At 46.0% G+C, this 19,252-nt stretch overlaps 3 protein-coding genes across 8 annotated transcripts; all 3 read right to left on the reverse strand.

Moving 5' to 3' along the window:
* Positions 1 to 125: 125 nt before the first annotated feature.
* On the reverse strand, positions 126 to 2,099 carry yeats4 (YEATS domain containing 4). Its single transcript, XM_087780452.1, has 7 exons — positions 1,972 to 2,099; positions 1,264 to 1,383; positions 1,126 to 1,192; positions 971 to 1,065; positions 608 to 697; positions 440 to 527; positions 126 to 370 (listed from the first exon to the last, which is right to left on the reverse strand). Exons 1-7 carry the CDS (start codon positions 1,999 to 2,001, stop codon positions 201 to 203), a joined length of 660 nt encoding a protein of 219 aa, XP_087636578.1. The 5' UTR covers positions 2,002 to 2,099; the 3' UTR covers positions 126 to 200.
* An 870-nt stretch (positions 2,100 to 2,969) lies between these two features.
* cpsf6 (cleavage and polyadenylation specific factor 6) lies at positions 2,970 to 12,622 on the reverse strand. 6 transcript variants are annotated; one of them, XM_087779437.1, is made up of 11 exons: positions 12,490 to 12,622; positions 10,933 to 11,142; positions 10,755 to 10,858; positions 10,535 to 10,680; positions 10,270 to 10,449; positions 9,355 to 9,420; positions 8,783 to 9,278; positions 8,599 to 8,714; positions 8,065 to 8,218; positions 7,805 to 7,990; positions 2,970 to 3,237 (listed from the first exon to the last, which is right to left on the reverse strand). In XM_087779437.1, the coding sequence occupies exons 1-10, from the start codon at positions 12,547 to 12,549 to the stop codon at positions 7,813 to 7,815; spliced, it is 1,710 nt and encodes a 569-aa protein (XP_087635563.1). In that variant the 5' UTR covers positions 12,550 to 12,622; the 3' UTR covers positions 2,970 to 3,237; positions 7,805 to 7,812. The 6 variants fall into 6 exon arrangements, with proteins under 6 accessions (XP_087635563.1, XP_087635562.1, XP_087635561.1 ...); XM_087779436.1 differs by having other exon boundaries at positions 7,805 to 7,993; XM_087779435.1 differs by having other exon boundaries at positions 10,270 to 10,467.
* A 572-nt stretch (positions 12,623 to 13,194) lies between these two features.
* coch (coagulation factor C homolog, cochlin (Limulus polyphemus)) lies at positions 13,195 to 19,252 on the reverse strand. The gene is made up of 14 exons (XM_087779756.1): positions 19,177 to 19,252; positions 18,090 to 18,134; positions 17,813 to 17,969; positions 17,612 to 17,745; positions 17,488 to 17,550; positions 17,029 to 17,082; positions 16,790 to 16,937; positions 16,614 to 16,717; positions 16,312 to 16,538; positions 16,127 to 16,241; positions 15,504 to 15,647; positions 15,264 to 15,420; positions 14,085 to 14,179; positions 13,195 to 14,011 (listed from the first exon to the last, which is right to left on the reverse strand). Exons 1-14 carry the CDS (start codon positions 19,247 to 19,249, stop codon positions 13,839 to 13,841), a joined length of 1,689 nt encoding a protein of 562 aa, XP_087635882.1. The 5' UTR covers positions 19,250 to 19,252; the 3' UTR covers positions 13,195 to 13,838.

Here is a 19,252-nt window from a genome sequence, read left to right on the forward strand (position 1 = left end):
TCCTGCACTTCCTGTGTGTTGCCTTCACGGACCGTGGGACGTTTTTCTTTTTAACTACACGTGTTGTGAGCTCAGTACTAAATAAATAGTACTTTTACTGAACACCACAGTGAAACACAAACCGCCACAAGTAAAAATGTTTTACTTTATTTAAAAAAAAAAAAGAAAGAATAAAAAGGTAAACCAAAACAAACAACAGGTCACAGGTCTTTCTGGTCCGGATCCTCCTCCAGTCTTCGGATCTCCGACTTCAGGTGGTTGATGCTTTCTCTGCTGACCTTCAGTTTGTCCTTCAACTCCCCGATCTCCTGACTGGTCCTCTTCTTTGCCGACTCTAACTTCTCTTTGGTGTTCTGCTCCAACTCGCCGACTGATCACACAAACATCAAGTCAAGTTTCGTCAAATCCCACAACTAGTCTAGTAAAAGTACTTTCTTACACTCGGTCTCGTGCTTATAAGCTCCCAGAGTCAGTTGTCTGGACGTCGTCAGCAGCTGCTGCATCATCGCTGTTGGATCTTGGAAAATCTGAATTAAAAAAAAACCACACACATTAAACACATTTTTCTAGAGACAAACTACACACAGACACACACAGCAGTACTGACCATTTCATCATAGAACTCAGAGACAACAGTCTTCTTGGGTATTGCACTGGAATCTGACTGGAACAACTTCAACAGGTGATACATTGTGACCTAACACACACACATACACACATGATAAATACACAATATTTCCAACACTTTTATTGTCACATGATATCACATGTCCGCTGTAAGAACTTGGTCTCTGTCTTGCTAACGTAAATGCTCTAAATTTACCTTATTTTCGAATGTAGCCAATAGCACACTGAACACAGTATCTAGTCTAATAGGTTGACAAGAACTTAAACAGAGGTGACCAGAGTCAGGGTCATACTTCACATCAATCGAGGTCAAATCTCTTTGGCATCCTGGTTCAATACTGACCGGTTTCTCGTTGGTGTCGATAAAGAAGATCTTAATCATGATCTCAAACTCCCCCCAGCCGGTCTCTGTGATCTCGTATGGAGGTTTGGTGACCACTGAGGCGGACACACACGTCAGTCAAGAGGTCACTACACTTCTGTTGTGGACGGTCTCACCTCTCAGTGGGTTCCCATAACTCTCGTGGAGTTTGAATGAGATCTTTTTCACGTACGCCGACATGTCCTTCAGCGACACCGAAACACAAGTCATGTCGGAACTTTTGCTGCTCGTCGCTTATTGATGACATCACATACCTCGTTCATGAACGGCTTGACGTAGACGGACCACTGGTGCGTGTGACCATCTTCTTCACGCTTCTTTCCAAAGTAGCGGGCAACATTTCCAAAAACAATGGGCTTGACGATCGTCACTCCCTGTTACGGGAAGCATTTAATTGAGGAGGAAGATTTGTTTTTAGGGCACTTACTATTTACTCGGTCAAACAAATTTTAAAAAAGTGTGTTAAAATGGGTTTAGTGTATTCAAAGGGATCATAACTTTCATAATTCCATTCATATATAATGGGGAATTACATAAAACATGTGTCAATGGGATATTATCTCAACATAAATCCAGCTTTTTGGTCATTTTAAAAAACCAAGAAGATGAATTTCCTCACGTCCAAAAAGTTGTAATTAGAATTAGAAACGAACATATTAATTAAAATGTATTTAATATTAATCACTTTAAAATTATGCAGGTGAAACCATGCAGGGTTTACATTTTTAAGTAAAGTCTTCTTTCTCGTAATAAAACCGAGGAGTTTCTTACTTGTGTAATACTGCAAATAACAAACCTATCATTTCAAATCGTGGGTTATTTTAGGAAAGGAAAATATAGAATTGTTTGAGTGTATTTTGACTGGTACGGGGTGATGGAAGATGAATTAATCTGCTATTAACACTCAAATATTCCGGTGTTCCAGGGAGAATTAAATTATATTTTGGTTCGTAACCACTCACCTTTACTCTCTTCCCCATCTTCTTGAACATTCCACGGTGCCAGCCAACTTTAAGACTCCATTTATACAGCAAAGCGAAAATTCTACTTCACAACAGAAGCCGAACAAACGCCGGAAGTTCCGTTTCGCTCGGTCCGGATAGAAACTCGATCACGTCAAAGGTTCCGCACAATTAAGACTAATGCAGCAGGGGACGCTATTTGAGGATCCACTGTTCTGTTCTGTTTAAAACTGAACGGGTCGACACGCCAGATACATTTGGAACATTATTTATTATATTAAGTCTCGGTAATAATTGAAAAAAAAGGAAAGTACACAACAGAATGTTGGTGCATGACGTCATCACCATAACCTGAGTATATTTAGTAAGAAGGACATTCATATTTATTAACAAAAAAGTACCACCATAAGGCATAGTTCAAGAATATATACCTAGAACTAAAAACATTACAATTAGATTTAGTTTACTGGGGCCACTTTTGCTGCTTAACATGATTTATTTAATGCTTGAACTTAAAACAAGTTTTCCTCTGAAATCTAATCCAAAAAAGTAAATAATTTTACCTTAGTATATTTAACAGGTTCTTTTGGACCCGGTGAGAGAAGTGAGTGAAATCAAGAACAGAGAATTTTTGTCCAAAGATTTTATTGTTCTGAACATATTTACAAACGGGTGACGGGTCAGAGCTGGTCCAGGTCCAGTGAGGTCACTTACCCAGGAAATCGGTCAGCAGCACAGCAGTCACATGACCATACATGTGTGTGTGTGTGTGTGTGTGTGTGTGTAGAAGCTTATTTAAAAGTCATCACATGAACAAAGTGATTTAACAAACATCTTCCAAAATATCTCTCAGCATCTCATAATAACAAAAGTGGATATAAAAACATAAACGATGACATCATCAAGGTGGGACGCCTCAGAAGCACGATGAGGGTCTCAAGTCCCTCCTGCTGGTCCCCCATGACAACGGCGAGCAGAAAACCACGTCGGCACAGAGCCCCAGTAAACACTTTATTACATCATCATGACGACAGGAAGTGGAGCTACAGAAGGAAAAATCTACCACTAAACAACTTTATTGTTTTTCACACTTGGAAAAAAAAAAAAGTTTTGTCAAAATAAAAAAGCAGGTTGTAAAGTTTGTCAGGTTTGCTTACACGGGTTTCCAGGCTCCGCCTGCTGCAAAGCAGAGACGAGGTTCTGTCGGTCCGGTCATGCGGGGCGGCGGGAGGTCGGGGCGGCGGCGTCCGTCTTGATGCTCGTCAGCTGAAACGTGTCAGAACGGAGGGAGGAGTTTGTTTGGAGGCAGCGCAACAGAAACACTCCCCTCCCCCGACCACTACAGCTACACTCGCCCACGCCAGAGCCGAGCGCAAACACGGCCAGGTCAGAGGTCACACAGAGGTGAAAGAGCTACAAATTCTAGCAAAACGACTTAAATCGCAATTTAAACCTCAATCGGGTTTCTAGTCACGTCCTAGTCTCGTCTCCTCCCGGTGTCTGGCGTGTGTTTGCGCTCGACTTTGACACGCAGCCGCTCATGCAAACAGGAAGTAGCTACAGTTAAACAGCGTCATGATCACAATAATTGTCTGTCAGTCGTTACAGATGTTCCGGCTGCGACTCGCTGACGAGGACAGTGGAGACGCCAGCGAGTCGCTGACACAGTTGCATCAACATCTGGACGATTTTTTGTTGTTTTTTTTTTTTTAAACAAAAGGGGGAATTTGTCGTCTCCAATTCAAACAAGAGGAACCAGACTGTGCTAAACAGCACGTCAACAGAAACAACTAAGCATGAAACCTGCAGGAAAAACAGTCGTTAACCGGCAGTCACACGGATTTATGTCAGGTTAGATGACGAAACGCACACAAGGATGGACCGACAGGTGAAGCTCCGCCTATCAGCTGAACCACAGTCACCAAATGAGGCAAAGTGTGGCCCTCAAGAGGTCCTAACTGAAACCAACATTCATTTAGCAAGTTCTTGCTTCTCAATTAAAATGTTTTGGTATAAATCGCTCGTTTTAGGAGCTTGTATATTACCCTTTTCCCCCTCTTTTAATCTGCTTGGCATGTCATTCACATAAAAAAAACAACAAACACATAATTAATTACTATTTAATTATATGATACATTTTTATATATTCCATGTCAAGATAGTTTTCTATTCCTCACATTTTATCTTTGTCACTCCATTTTAAAAAATTGAGTTTTATATAATCCACCCAGTCCCTTGCTAGAAATTTTAATTTCTATTTTTTTATTATGTGAACTGTGTAGGAGAAGTGACCCCCTGGTCCAGCCTTGTGTGCAGCAGGCGCTGCAACGAGATACCTTTATTGAATCGTAAACACAGGTGGACATCGACAGTTTTGTACAAGCATCATCTCGGAGTCCCGAGGACATCCCATAATACTCTGGTTTATGTGAATGTAAGACTTTCATAATATTGCGGCTGGTCAGCGACACTACAGACACGTTCAAGTTACAAACGTTTGCCTTCACAGTCAGGGAACAACAAGGTAAACAAGTGATTACACTCTGGCGCAGCGTCGCAGAGAACAAACCAGAGTCAAACTCTCGCCCCCTTCAGTGTTTGCCATCGTAGATGTTTTTAAACCAATTGTGTTGCGCTGCAGTCAAGTGTCGGTGTAGATGATGAGTGAGGGGGTTCAGGAGAGACTTGGGGCGGAGCGGGAGAGCTGAGGTAAAAAAAAAACTGCAGTGGAACAATCTGTGATAGTCTTACAAGATGTTGTCAGTGAACTAGAGATGTGGATGAAGACAAGTGGAGTCTAAATGAGTGCCAAAAACCTGCTTGTGTACGAGAACAAGGGTTTGACTCTGGCTTGACTTCGGCGGGCACCATTCACACGCTCTCTCCTTCAGTTTCATTCAGACACCACAGATGTGAAACCTAAGAGGAGCCAGAGTTGCCGTCTACCGAGAACCTGATCATCTTTTTTTTTTTCCTACTCTGCTCCAGGTTCTCAGTGGACAGCAGACTCCCATCCTCGTTACACAGTTCACCGACCCTTCATGACCCCCGACATGTTCGTCAGTACATCATATTCAGCGTGACAAGATTTTACACACGACTGCAACATAAGAGCTTCATTCCTCGACAGAACAAACTAGATTTGAGCTTCTACAAGACGTTTTCTCTTCCTTGAGGAACGCGTCTCAGTCGAGTAGAAACAGGGAGACGGGAGTCTTGGTAGGGTAATAGAGGCGGGACCAGTTTCAGTCGAGTCGCAGCGGGGACTCGAGTCCAGGTCGAGTCGTAGGGGGGACTCACTAGTCCAGGTCGAGTTGTAGGGGGGGACTCACGGGCCTAGGTTGAGTCGTAGCGGGGACTCACAAGTCCAGGTCGAGTCGTAGGGGGGACTCACAAGTCCAGGTCGAGTCGTAGGGGGGACTCACAAGTCCAGGTCGAGTCGTAGGGGGGACTCACAAGTCCAGGTCGAGTCGTAGGGGGGACTCACGAGTCCAGGTCGAGTCGTAGCGGGGACTCACGGGTCCAGGTCGAGTCGTAGTGGGGACTCACAAGTCCAGGTCGAGTCGTAGGGGGGACTCACGAGTCCAGGTCGAGTCGTAGGGGGGACTCACGAGTCCAGGTCGAGTCGTAGGGGGGACTCACGGGTCCAGGTCGAGTCGTAGGGGGGACTCACGAGTCCAGGTCGAGTCGTAGGGGGGACTCACGAGTCCAGGTCGAGTCGTAGGGGGGACTCACGAGTCCAGGTCGAGTCGTAGGGGGGACTCACAAGTCCAGGTCGAGTCGTAGGGGGGACTCAAGTCCAGGTCGAGTCGTAGGGGGGACTCACAAGTCCAGGTCGAGTCGTAGGGGGGACTCACAAGTCCAGGTCGAGTCGTAGGGGGGACTCACAAGTCCAGGTCGAGTCGTAGGGGGGACTCACGAGTCCAGGTCGAGTCGTAGGGGGGACTCACGAGTCCAGGTCGAGTCGTAGGGGGGACTCACGAGTCCAGGTCGAGTCGTAGGGGGGACTCACGGGTCCAGGTCGAGTCGTAGTGGGGACTCACGGGTCCAGGTCGAGTCGAAACGGGGACTCACGAGTCCAGGTCGAGTCGTAGGGGGGACTCACGAGTCCAGGTCGAGTCGTAGGGGGGACTCACGGGTCCAGGTCGAGTATAACGGGGACTCACTGGTCCAGGTCGAGTCGAAACGGGGACTCACTGGTCCAGGTCGAGTCGAAACGGGGTCCCACGGGTCCAGGTTGAGTCGAAACGGGGACCCACGAGTCCAGGTCGAGTCGAAACAGGGACTCACGAGTCCAGGTCGAGTCGAAACGGGGACTCACGAGTCCAGGTCGAGTCGAATCGGGGACTAACAAGTCCAGGTCCAGTCGAAACGGGGACTCACGAGTCTGAGGTCAGCAGATACAGTGACTCAAGAAAAGTAACATGGTGATAGAACACGGGGACTCACAAGTCCAGGTTGAGTAGAAATAGGGAGACAGGATTCTTGGTAGGGTTGACCAGTTTCAGTCAAGTTGCAGTGGGGACTAGGTCTAGTCTTGGCAGGGATTCACGAGTCCAGGTCGAGTCGACGCGGGGACTCACAAGTCTGAGGTCAGCAGATACAGTGACTCAAGAAAAGTAACATGGTGATAGAACATCTTGGAGAAGCTCAGACTCGGTCCAGATCGTAATCGTTTAACATTATGAGAACCTTTACACAAGAGAACCACATTAACAAATTACAACGTCTGTCAGCAGCGTTCAGTACAACCAGTGATCACTAAAACAACAAGCTAACATCAGGTCACATGACCTGGCCGTCACATTACATCTAGAGCCACAGCAGCATTGAACTAAAGTTTGGTCCCAACTTTAAAGGACAAAATAGACAATGAACTATAAACACTTGAAATTATTTGGGATTGAATGCAACATTGAGTACAAGTTGACCAGAACTCAGTTGAAGACATGAAACTATTCTGCGACATGACCCCTGACCCCGCAGTCTCACTTTGACTCCACGATCCTGAGCAGCTTTCCCAGCTGGCAAGGACCGACCCGAGGCACTTGAGCATCTCGAAGCAGACAAGCAAAAATCTGCTGCTGGCACGACCCTGACCCATCCTCTCTAGATATAAGGGTTGACAGTAACCATGACGACCATCAGAACCAACTGTGGAGTCAGATTTAATACTATTGTTATTTCAAGACAATGGTCTCAAGAGTAACAGTTGACATTGTCATGAGGAGGACAGGAGGAGCAACTGGCTAGCGATAAACAAAAAAACAAAAACATTTAAGTGTAAAAATAAACGAAAGTATTAAAAATAAATATATAAAATATATAAATATATACAAAACATATTTTATCTGTCGAGTGTTTGACCAAAATGACAACAGGCTCTGGGTCGGTGCTGGTGCTGGCAGAGGAGGGGGTCACTAGTGGACTGCAAGGTTCGGGGTTATGGACCGATCTTTATTTTCATTGACATTGAGATTTTTGGAAGAAACTTGACAAGACTAGTTACAGCAACATGATTACATCTCACACAAGGGACTGAACCAACAACACCGTCACATTACAGATTCACAAGTGATGACTCGGCAGATTTACAACATCTTTAGCTCGTCATGATTTTAACACTCCAAACCTGCACAAGTGTGTGTTCATCTGTGTGTGCGGAGAAGATAAATCTGGGCACACTTACCTGACCTACTCACCCCGACAACGTTCCTCCTCCCGCTCTGGTCTGGACCAGGATTTAGCATCACTAACAGAACTGTCAGTAAACAATCTAAGACGCGACGTTTCAGGACTGAAAGGAAGTCAGAGAGTGTTTATGGGGACCCACCTGCTGTACTAGCGGTGCCGATACTCTCGCTCCCGCTCCCTTTCACGGTCCCTGTCCCGCTCCCGGTGGCGGTCTCGCTCCCGGCTCCGTTCTCGGTAGTAGTCCTCGTGGCGTTCCCGGCTGCGAGACTTGTGCCGGCGACTCTTCTCTCTAGAACGGCTGTGGTCTCGCTCCCTGGAGCGCTCTCTTCTGCCGTAAACGGGAACTGTTTCAACACGGTCGGGAACGTCTTAACGTGACAGCGTCAGAAGGATACGCACCTCGAGGCGGAGCCGTAGCTCTTGGACTCGATGCCGTGCAGACAGTCCTGCAGGGAGCTGATGAGGACTTTACAGCGGTCGTCTGCCGAGACCTTGGACTGTTTTATTAGGCTGATGGCAGTGACTAGAGTCTCTATGGCGCTGCCGTACTCCGCTGAGAAGGGACACACTTGTGAGTAGGAGATACACTTATTATCGTTTTCTTTTTATATACAATTAAATATTCACAGCATTTGCTCATTTTGGTGTTGCAATACATTTTCAGGCCGCTAGAAGAAAGGAACCAGGAATCCCAGCCTGGAATAAGCAGCTTTTAAAGCTGATGTTTGGACACTTTTTGGTTAAAACAAATATAAGCAGCTCATGTGTCATGTGGTCTGGAAATTCTGCAACACCAGAGTCAAGTACGTGACAATACTGCACATATAACCTTGTTACTACAGCAACCCAAATATCTCTATCCTTATCCCTGTATCATAATACGTATTGAACCCCAGAACGTGTCGATAACAGTAAAATTGTGAGAGCACAAACCTGCACTGGCGTCCGACACTGCCCTGGAGATGGCGCTAGAGGAAATTGCTCTGTTGCGGTTCATAATCTCCTCAAACTCTGCCTCGTTTAGAGGGGCCCGTGAGGATTCCATGTCCCTGAAAGTCCAAAAGATTAGTGGGGTCACATCCTTTTAGGATCATCAGAAAGGGTGGCTAAGGCTCACCTGCTACCAGGACCGTAGTCTCTTTCGTAGGGTGGTGGTCTTCCGTACATATCGTTTGGTCCTGGGGGTCCTCGGCTGTCGTTGGGGGGCATGTTGTTGTTACCGGGTGGGGGAAAGAAGGCGGGGTTGACGTGGGGTGCTGGTGGGGGGCCACCAGGCGGGGGACCTCCCAAGTGAGGCGGGGGTCCCAACGCCATTGGTGGCCCTAAGGGTCCGGGAGGACGAGGGGGGAACGGTCCTGGAGGTGGGGGACCTTGCTGTGGTGGAGGTGGACCAGGAGGAGGACCATAGCCTGGAGGTGGGGGACCAGGGGGCAAGGGGCCCAGTGGTGGCTGGCCAAACTGACCAGGGAAAAGAACTGGAGGAGGCAGTCTGTCACCCCTACTTGGTGGGCCAGGCATAGGAAGCGGGAGTCCCTGACCAGGGGGCGGTGGTCCCGGTGGACCGGGTAAGCCAGGAGGACCTGGAGGGGGACGTGGAGGACCCTGAGGTCCACCTAGAAGACAAACAAATAGGTTCATTGGTGACAGAAGGACAGAGCCTTGACCAGACAGCAAGCAGAGGTGTATTACCTCGGTCTCGCCAGCTCCGCCCGAAACTCATTTCCATCAGGGGTCCATCTGGTCCTCTGCCCGAACCTATTGGGGTGGAAAGCAGAACAATAAAATGGCTTCCTCGGCTGCCTGTCAATCAACTAAGGACCAACCACAAAGTAAGGATCTGACAGAAGGTGCCGGCTACGTCAGAACAACTTCTAATCAAACTACATTGAACACCCCCCAAAAAACAAGAACCCACAGATTTATCCTAAAGCGAGGTCAATGAGCTCAAGGTCACACCAAATCTGCCAATCAAATGAGGTCTGAATTGGCAGATCTGATGTGTGGAGTCCCTCAAGGTTCTGTTCTGGGTCCTTCCTATCGTTTTTGCTTTACTTGATTCCCCTCGGTAAAATCCTTCAGAGATTTCCTAATGTTTCTTATCACATTTTTGCTGATGACATCCAGCTCTACTGCTCTTTTGATCCAACTGAGCCCCAGAGGCGGAACAGCTTAGTCAATTTTTTGATAGAAATCCAACAATGAGTGAAAACACTCTACAGCTAAATGTGGACAAAACTGAAACTCTGGTGATTGCTCCTGATGATATGGTTCCAGGGTTGAGTCAGTACTTGGGTGACTTAGGTCAGTCCGTCAAACTGAGCCTGAGAAACCTGGGTGTTTCTTGATGGAGTCTACTGACTCCTTCAAGAAACATCTTAAGACGTTTTTATTTGTTCAGGCTTTTCCTTGATTTTCTGGAACTCCTGTTGTGTTATCAGTTTTATCTTGACCTTTAAAGTATATACCTTATTGAATATTGTTTTGATTGTTTAAGCGCTTTGTGACCCTGGTCTAGAAGAGTGATATACAAATAAAAATTACTTACTTACTTACATTAGAAACACACAAATTAAAAGTTTGTGAACAAAACTATATAAAACTCACCGGGAAAATGTGGTGGTGGACCTCCGGGCCCTCCAGGACCCTGGAAACGATCGTTCCCAGGGCCTGGGGGTCCACCGGGGTACCTGCTTCTACCTCGACTACCTGGAGGAAACCCTCCACGAGAGCCAGCACCTGGGGGCCCGGCCTTTCCCTCCCCCGACATCTGTCCTGAGTGATTACCTGCCGGAGGAGCCATACCTTGAGGAAAAACTGGGGTGTGGGTGTGCGTTTGTCTATACGGTATACAAGAGTGTGGATTACTTACTTTTGCGAGACTGCATCTCAAACTGACTCAGCGACTGTTTGTTGCAGGGTGTGACAATCGGATTCTGACCATGGAGCTCCCGCTTTGACAGGAGATCCATCAACTTCCTGGAGGACGACTCAGAGCCCACAGAGACCAGCGCGAACCTGAACACATACACGGATCAGACATATTGACTTGATGATCTGGCCAGTACAGAGACACCGCAACACAAACTTACCCTTTGGACTGGCCGTTGGCTCTGTTTTCAAAGAATTTGATCTCCAACACGTCTGAGATTCCCACTGAGCGGATCACCTCGGTCAGGTCCTCGTCTGTGGTCCACTGAGGAAGCAAATATCCATCATTAAAAATGATTCGCTGCAGCTTTAAGATGTGTATTTTTTAGTAGAACTCACCCATGTGAGGTTTCCGATGTACAGTGCTATTCTTTTGCCGGAGTATGTGAACACGGAATTTGGAGGGGATCGCTTGCCCCCCTCAGGTGCCCCGGAGGCTGGAAGATTGTCCAGGTAGTCGCGGTCTTCTGGGGCATCACCATTGTTGGCTGATGGTGATATGACATCATCATACAAGTCTATCTGCTCGTGCACTGGGTAGTCTTGTTCCTGATGACACAATCATGAAAGAAGGTTTTTAGGCGATGATAAATGTCAGACTACCCTTTTACATCAGAGAGAATTCCAAAAAATAAAACGACACGGAAACGGATAACGAATCATAACAGTTCAGAAAATGTAATAACCGTTCACGCTTATTTTCTCTCCTTTAAGGTCAAGATATACATGCATTCGACGCGGATCTGCTTTTGACCAAATAAGGAGTGTGTTTTGGCTATATAATGTGGAACTTTGCAGAGTAATACTTTAGTGTCTCACATTGTGGCTTCTTTGCTTGTATGTTGAAAGATTTTTGAGCAACTTTTACGATACAAAAATATGTTCGAATTAATTAAGTAAAAACTTAATACATACAGCATACATTGTCAACAAGATTTAAGTGCCCCTTTAGTTGAAAAATACAGTAAAAGACACCATGTGACTTTTCTTTTAGGCTTGGCACAATTTAGTATATATTTGAATATAGTTTGTAAAAGTAAATCATTTCGTTTGATAACTACCACAATTGGAGCATTTTTTAATTGAGACAGAATCACATGGTTAAACAGTTATAACACGGTGACAAGCTTTAGATAGTCTTTTATTAAACTAGTCTTAAAATACAATTTAAAATATTTTGCTGTGGTCAGCAAAATTCTTTCGAAGCGATTCCCCCCCGAGAGTTTTGAACAACATTCTTCCTGAGATCGATCCACTGACGATTTCACAACAATGGCAACCATTGCCAAAAAGCCCAGAGGAAAAACAATTGTTAAACCTGCTTTAGAATGTTTGTTTAAACAAGATCATGCGACGTTGTTGTGCAGAAAATGAATTTCCATTGTTGTTTTTGTCTTATAAACATGTAAACGCAACACATTAGTTCATTACACGCGGTGCTAACTGTGGTAAATGTTCTTCTTGTGTGCATTGCAATACTCGGGGTAAACATACATCTTGGTTTTAGATTTAAAATGCGATAAACTACACTGAAATCGCATCTACCTCACGAGACACACCAGTTAGCACCGCTAGCACGTTAGCATGCTAGCGGGAGCCCGCCACGGGGTCCGTGAAGTCAAAACAACAATAGACTGCAGAAGCGAATAGTAAAACTCGTTTATTCAACGGTTAAACACCGATCGATCGGTGCAGCTCACGGGCATCATGACGTTTGGAACTCAAAATGCAGGTTTTATCCTCCATTCACGCAGGCGATCATAAAGGAACCACGGGTGGCGGCCTGGAGCTAACATGCTAACGATCGTCGCACACAAAACAAAACAGGGGAACTCGGTGTAAAAAGAACCGCGTTCTTCGTCGCAGCTCGGGGGAAAAAAGACGAGGATAGCAAACCTGGTTAAATTCCTCTTCTACGTCGGCGTAGATATCGATGTGATCGACTCCCTCCGACATTTTCCTCACTGATCCACCGACGAGCAGAAACAGTGGCAGAAACAGCGCCGCCGACAGTCCGAGCGACTAGAAGAGACGAGACTGGCAGGGATCGCCTCGGCGTGACGTCACGGACGTCGTAATTGACTTAAAAATCTAAATCAACGATAGAGATTGGCTGCCTTCGGAGTGTAACTATTATGTATAGTAACATTTTATAATTAACAAGTAACAATATGTCGACAGTTAAAATTTCATTTTATCCTTCCCCCCTCGTTCCTTCTTTCTTTTTTATTAAATAAAACTTTATTTGTCCCCGAGACGCGTTATTAAAAAATTAAAAGCACACAGAGACAGTGATTTAACTAATAATAAATAGGTAAAAACACACAAAAAAATTAAAATATCAGTGAAAACAAAATGTGCAAAACTTTCTTGCTGTCATTTCGACATATATACCATGAATATTTTAACACATTTTGTGCTATGATATCGCTAATATTTTGGAAACATTCTATAACCGCCTGTTTCTGTTTTACCATGTTGTGTTTAAATAAAAATGAAAAATCCTGTAGCTCTAACTGAATGGACAGAAATAGATTGAGCGCCCTCTACTGCACAGAATACGCACACACAGGTTTTTTTTGTTTGTTTATTTGGTCCCTTTAATTTTTAAATATCCAAAACAAGCCGAACAAACATTTTCAACTTGGAATCATGACAGATTTATATTGTATGTTTTTGTGATCTTTGAACCATTAAATAGTTAATTCTTATCTTCTCTGTGTCTTGAGATAACCTTGTTATGATAAGACACTTTAAATAAAATTGAATTGAATTGAATTGTGTGAGTGAATGTTGGTGCACAAAGTCATGAAGATCAGGATCTTATCAACAGGACGAACGGAATAAATGAATGAATGTAATATGTATAAAACAAAAGTAAACACGCTGACATACACATGTAATCTTAGCACGCTAACCCGCTAATTGCCATCTAGCTTGAATAATCACATGTTGAGGTTGAAGTAGCAGTTAGCGTTAGCATTAAAAAAGAAAAAAAACCGAAGCTAAATGGCAAAGATAGTTAGCACAACTGCCCCCCACCCCCTTTACCCTGGCTAGTCTGGACCACCTGTATGAATAAATAAACAACATGGTTGCATAGTGAAGGCACTTTGCTGCCCCCTGTTGTTCCAAAGTGTCACAGCGACAGACGGCAGCACCGCTTGTGACGTCGCTTCCGGGTCACATGGCTATTGCGTGGTCAGTGGGACGCCTCGAAAGTACACAGAGCTCGGTGACGACGTTCAGTTGTTGTCGTTGAAGTCCCGGCAGATCCCGCGGACCAGAGGTTGGATGAACTCGGCCAGTCCGCTGAACTCGCGCGTGAAGAAGGTGTGACCGTCCTTGGGCTCCGACGACATGGAGCGCAGGTCGTCCAGCGGCGCCCAGGCCACGCCCACTGAGTAGACGGTGATTCCTGGGGATGGAACGAGAGAAAGTGGGAGGAGTTTAAAGAGGCTCGGTCGGTGACGCCACCTGGACCGACTCACCTTGTTTGTGGGCCTCCCGCGCCGGAACTCTGACGTCATCGTACGACTGACCGTCCGTCACCACGATGAGGAAGTTACGCCCCGGACCGACCCGTCTGCGGCGGAGAGCCAATGTTTAGACACAGTTTCAGTTCCAGGGTTGAGTCAGTACTTGGGTGACTTAGGTCAGTCTGTCAAACTGAGCCTGAGAAACCTGGGTGTTGTATTTGATAAAGACATGTCTCTAGTTAACACTGTAGAAAACTGACCAGAAACTGTTTCCTTCAACTGAGAAAAATCTCTAAACTTAGGAAAATGCTGTCGGAACATGATCTGGAGTCTTCTCGCCTGGACTACTGCAACAGTTGGTTTTCATATCTCAACAAGAAGGATCTGTCTCGCCTGCAGTTGATTCAGAACTCTGCAGCGAGAATTCTGAGCCGCTCTAGTAGAAGAACTCACATTTCTCCGATCCTTCAAACTCTTCACTGGCTTCCAGTTTCTTTCAGGATCAACTTTAAAATTCTGGTTCTTACTTTCAGATCTATTCATGGTCAGACCTTACATCAGTGATCTGATCCAGACTTACACCCCAGCTCGGGCTCTGAGGTCTGTGGATCAGAATCTAATGATGGTTCCTGAACACGGTTCAGGACCAGAGGAGAGAAATCCTTCCAGGCTGTTGCTCCTAAGCTTTGGAATGATCTTCCTCTCTCTCTGTGTTTGATGATCTACTGACTCCTTCAAGAAACATCTTAAGACGTTTTTATTTGTTCAGACTTTTCCTTGATTTTCTGGAACTCCTGTTGTGTTATCAGTTTTATCTTGACCTTTAAAGTATAAACTTTATTGAGTATTGTTTTGATTGTTTATGCCAGGGGTGGGCAAACTCGGTCCTCAAGGGCCACAGGGGGTGCAGGTTTTTGTTCCAACCGATTGAGCATGCACCTTTTAACCAATGAGTTTTCAGCTGAAACAAGCAACACCTGACTGACAATCAACTGATTACACTCCTTAGACACCTGATTGGTCAAAATGTGTCCTCTTGATCGGTTGGAACAAAAACCTGGACACCCTGCGGCCCTCGAGGACCGAGTATGCCCACCTGCGGTTTAAGCGCTTTGTGACCCTGGTCTGGAAAAGCGCTATCCAAATAAAAATTACTTACTTGCTTACTTACATGCGGACGCACACGCTCACCTGAACAGGTTCTGGGTGGTGAAGGTGATGGCCTCCCCGGTGGCCGTCCCTCCGCTCATGTACGAGATTCTTCTCAGTGCACTGATGGCGTCGTCTTTCTCCGGATGGTCGTAGAGGCTGAACTCCAGCCGCTGGTCGTAGGTGAACTGCACCGCTCCTGCAACACAATTACAGCTTGTTCTGGGAAAGGGGTCCGGTATAGGGCCGAAAAAAAATCTGGATAGTTCGGGCGTAACTGACCGACACGAGCGCCTATGTCGGACACTTCGAAGCTGCGAGCGATCCCCGCCAGGAAGTCCAGTACCAGCCTGAAGTTCCCGTCGCCAACGCTGGACGAGCCGTCAATGAGGAAGCCGATGTTGACGGAGTTGTAGCAGGTTTTACCTGAGAGACAACCTCGCGTTATTAATAAAAAACTTGAGTTTTTAATAAAACAATTTCATTTTCTATTTACAATTAACATGCAGATGTTTATAAAGTTAATTTTTTTGTTGCAATTAAACTTCCGGCCGCTAGATGGCAGCAGTCGCTGAATCCGCTAAAGGGAGCAATGATCCCGGTAATAGGCAGATAGATAGATGACTAAGAATGAGAGGATACAGTTGATTTAAACAGTTCTTAAAGCTGATGAAATTATATTTTGGTTTCAAACAAATGAAAGTAGTTACGACTTCGTCAAATGTCATGTGGTCTGTAAATTCGGCAACACCAGACTCAAGTACTCGACAATACTACAAGTAAATCCTTGTTCCTACAGTATCACAATATATCGTATCGTTGCCCCGGTATTGTGATACGCATCGCCACATTCTTGACAATACACACCGGTAGTGTGTGTGTGTGTGTGTGTGTGTGTGTCTTACTGCAGAGCATCGAATCGGCCGAGCAGAGTTTCTGCGTCAGCGGCTTGACGTGCTTGGTGGTGCTGAACCAGCTGGGGATCAGGTAGGTGAAGAAGCCGTTGTCTTTGCACACGGCCTGAAAAAAAGGTCAGAGAGAGGTCAGAAGAAGACCCAATGTATCCGCCCCCCCTCCCCCGGTGCATCACCTTCTTCATGAAGTCCTTGTCCTGCACCATGCCCAGTTCCTCCGGCGCCGGTCTGGCCACCGACACCATGAAGACGTTGACCCCGGACTCCCGGGCCAGTGTGGCCGCCTGCTCAAGGTCGTCGGAGGGCCAGCCGTCGACCAGCACCACCATCACTCGGGGGTGACCCCGCCTCCCGCCACGCTCCTGACTGAAGAAGGTCTCGGTGGTCTGCATGATGGCTTTACCTGCACGATGCTCGACCGTCAGTGCTCGTGTGTGTGTGTGTGTGTGTGTGTGTATGTGTGTGTGCTTGTGTGTACCTGTGTTGGTGTTGCCGCCCAGGTGGGACACTTCCTTGATAGCAAACAGAAGCTCCTTGGGTTGTGTGTAGTTGGACAAGAAGAACTCAAACTTGGGAGCATCGCTGCACACACACACACACACACATACACATATTCTTCTTCTGTTCCATCATGTGTGTGTGTGTGCGTCTCACCTGGCCTGGACCAGACCCACGTGAGGTCCGGTAGGTCCGACCTTCAACATGGCTGCCAGTTTGGCGACCAAGTTTTTCTGCAGGTTGAAGCGACGCTGACCGATGTTGTTGCTGCTGTCCATCACTATGGCGATGTCCATCGGACAGTCTATACACACACACACACACACACACATTCTCTTCAGAAGATCTTCCACCCATTCACCCTCGGATCATAATGTGTGTGTGTGTGTTTGTACCTTTATTTCCTGCTGCTGCCACTTTCTTAGTGGGCGCCTTCTTCGGTTTCTTGGCTGTGAAGAAGGGAAAGTTTGTGTCAGGGATGTGGGTCACTACAGGAAACTGGGTAAGTTCAGGAATCAGAACCGGTTATTGCCAGTATTGTTAACACAACACAGGGATTTTTTATTGTTGTGTTGACGTATAAAATAAAAAAATAAAATGAATTAAATTAAATTAAATTAAATTAAATTAAATTAAATTAAATTAAATTAAATTAAATTAAGTTAAATTAAATTAAATTAAATTAAATTAAATTAAATTAAATTAAATTAAATCAAAATATCATTGCTTTTTAATATACCGTTTTTATTGATAAAAAAATCTTAAATCGGATTATTGTTCTTTATTTGCGTGGCTCTTAAGAAGCTGCAGTCTGACACTTCACCACTAGATGGCGGAATAAAAAAATCTTTCACCTGCAGACGGGAGTTCTGTGGTGCTGGTCTCACCGGTGAGCTCCTGAGGTGGGCTGGTGGGCTCTGTGGACACACACACGCGTCACACACGTGACAGGCAGGTGATTGACAGGTGTCCACTCACTGCTGACGCTGAAAGAGGCGGTCCAGCGGCTCAGGGGTTGAGAGAGGATGCCGTGGGAGAAGGAGCTGATGTAGTCGTGTCGACCTTGGAGCCGGTGGACCTGGACCGGACCCCCGGCCTCGCCCAGCAGCCCTCTGCACAGAAGACCTTCAGTGAGGACCACCTGCCGGAAAAATCTCTGGAGGTCAGAGGTCACCTGACCTGTGCAGGGCGGCGCCACAGACGGACGAGATGGAGGCGTAGACCCCGGTGCCGAACACAGTCCCCCTGGAGCGGAGGCAGTCTGGAGGACACAAGACCAGCAGTCTGAGGTCGGTGAGGTCGGCGGCGCGGGTCAGGCAGGTGATCTGGTACGGTGCTGAAAGTAGAAGAATCATTCATCTCTTCATCCCTCCACGGTGGCTCTGGCTGTACACCAGGTGACCCTTGACCTCCATGAAGCCCGGTACCCCCAGACTGTTCCATCATTGAAACTGACCGTTTGGTTCTGATCCGACCAACGAGGCAAAGAAGAGGACCAGTCCTGGAGAAGTGAGAGAGAGAGAGGTGAAGTTCACGTCACCTGACGCACACACACACTCATCAAAAACACACAAAAACACATCGGTTAGCAGGGACACACATTCACATACACACACATGAACACACACATGCAAACACACACATACACACACACTCATCAAACAAACACAAAAAACACATCTGTTAGCAGGGACACACACTCACATACACACACATGCAAACACACATACTCACATGCAAACACACACTTACACACACACACTCATCAAACACCTACACACACATGAACACACACATGCAAACACACACACTCACATGCAAACGAACACTTACAAACACACTCATCAAACAAACACAAAAACACGTCTGTTTGTAGGGACACACACACACACTCACACACACACACATGCACACACACACTCACATGCAAACACACACTTAAACACACACTAATCAAACAAACACAAAAACACATCTGTTAGTAGGGACACACTCACACTAACCCACTCACACACACACACACACACACACACACACACACACACATACACACACAAGTACACACACACATGCGAAAACACAGACACGCAAAAACACACACACACACACATGCACAAACATAGCCATGCCAAACACACACACATGCAAACATACGCACACACATGCAAAAACACACACATGCAAACACACACACAATTGCTATCAGGCACACACACTCACATGCACACACATGAACACACACTTACAAACACACACACACACTTAAACACACACACACTCACATGCATACACATAAACACACACTCACATGCACACACATAAACACACACTCACATGCACACACATGAACACACACTTACAAACACACACACATTTAAACACACACACACTCACATGCATACACATAGACAAACACCTGCACACAAACAGATACATGCACACACCCACTTACATGTACTCGCACATATGCACACACACATACAGGCGCACACATACACACACTTGCACATACAAAAAAAATACACACAAATATACACACGTACCTGTCACGAAGGTGGTGACACTCATTTTGAGACCTGAAACACAAAATGATGTCATTTCCTGTCCCATGTTCATCTG

This window comes from Callionymus lyra, chromosome 18 (assembly GCF_982586985.1).
Source record: "Callionymus lyra chromosome 18, fCalLyr1.hap1.1, whole genome shotgun sequence".
Classification (NCBI taxonomy): domain Eukaryota; kingdom Metazoa; phylum Chordata; class Actinopteri; order Syngnathiformes; family Callionymidae; genus Callionymus; species Callionymus lyra.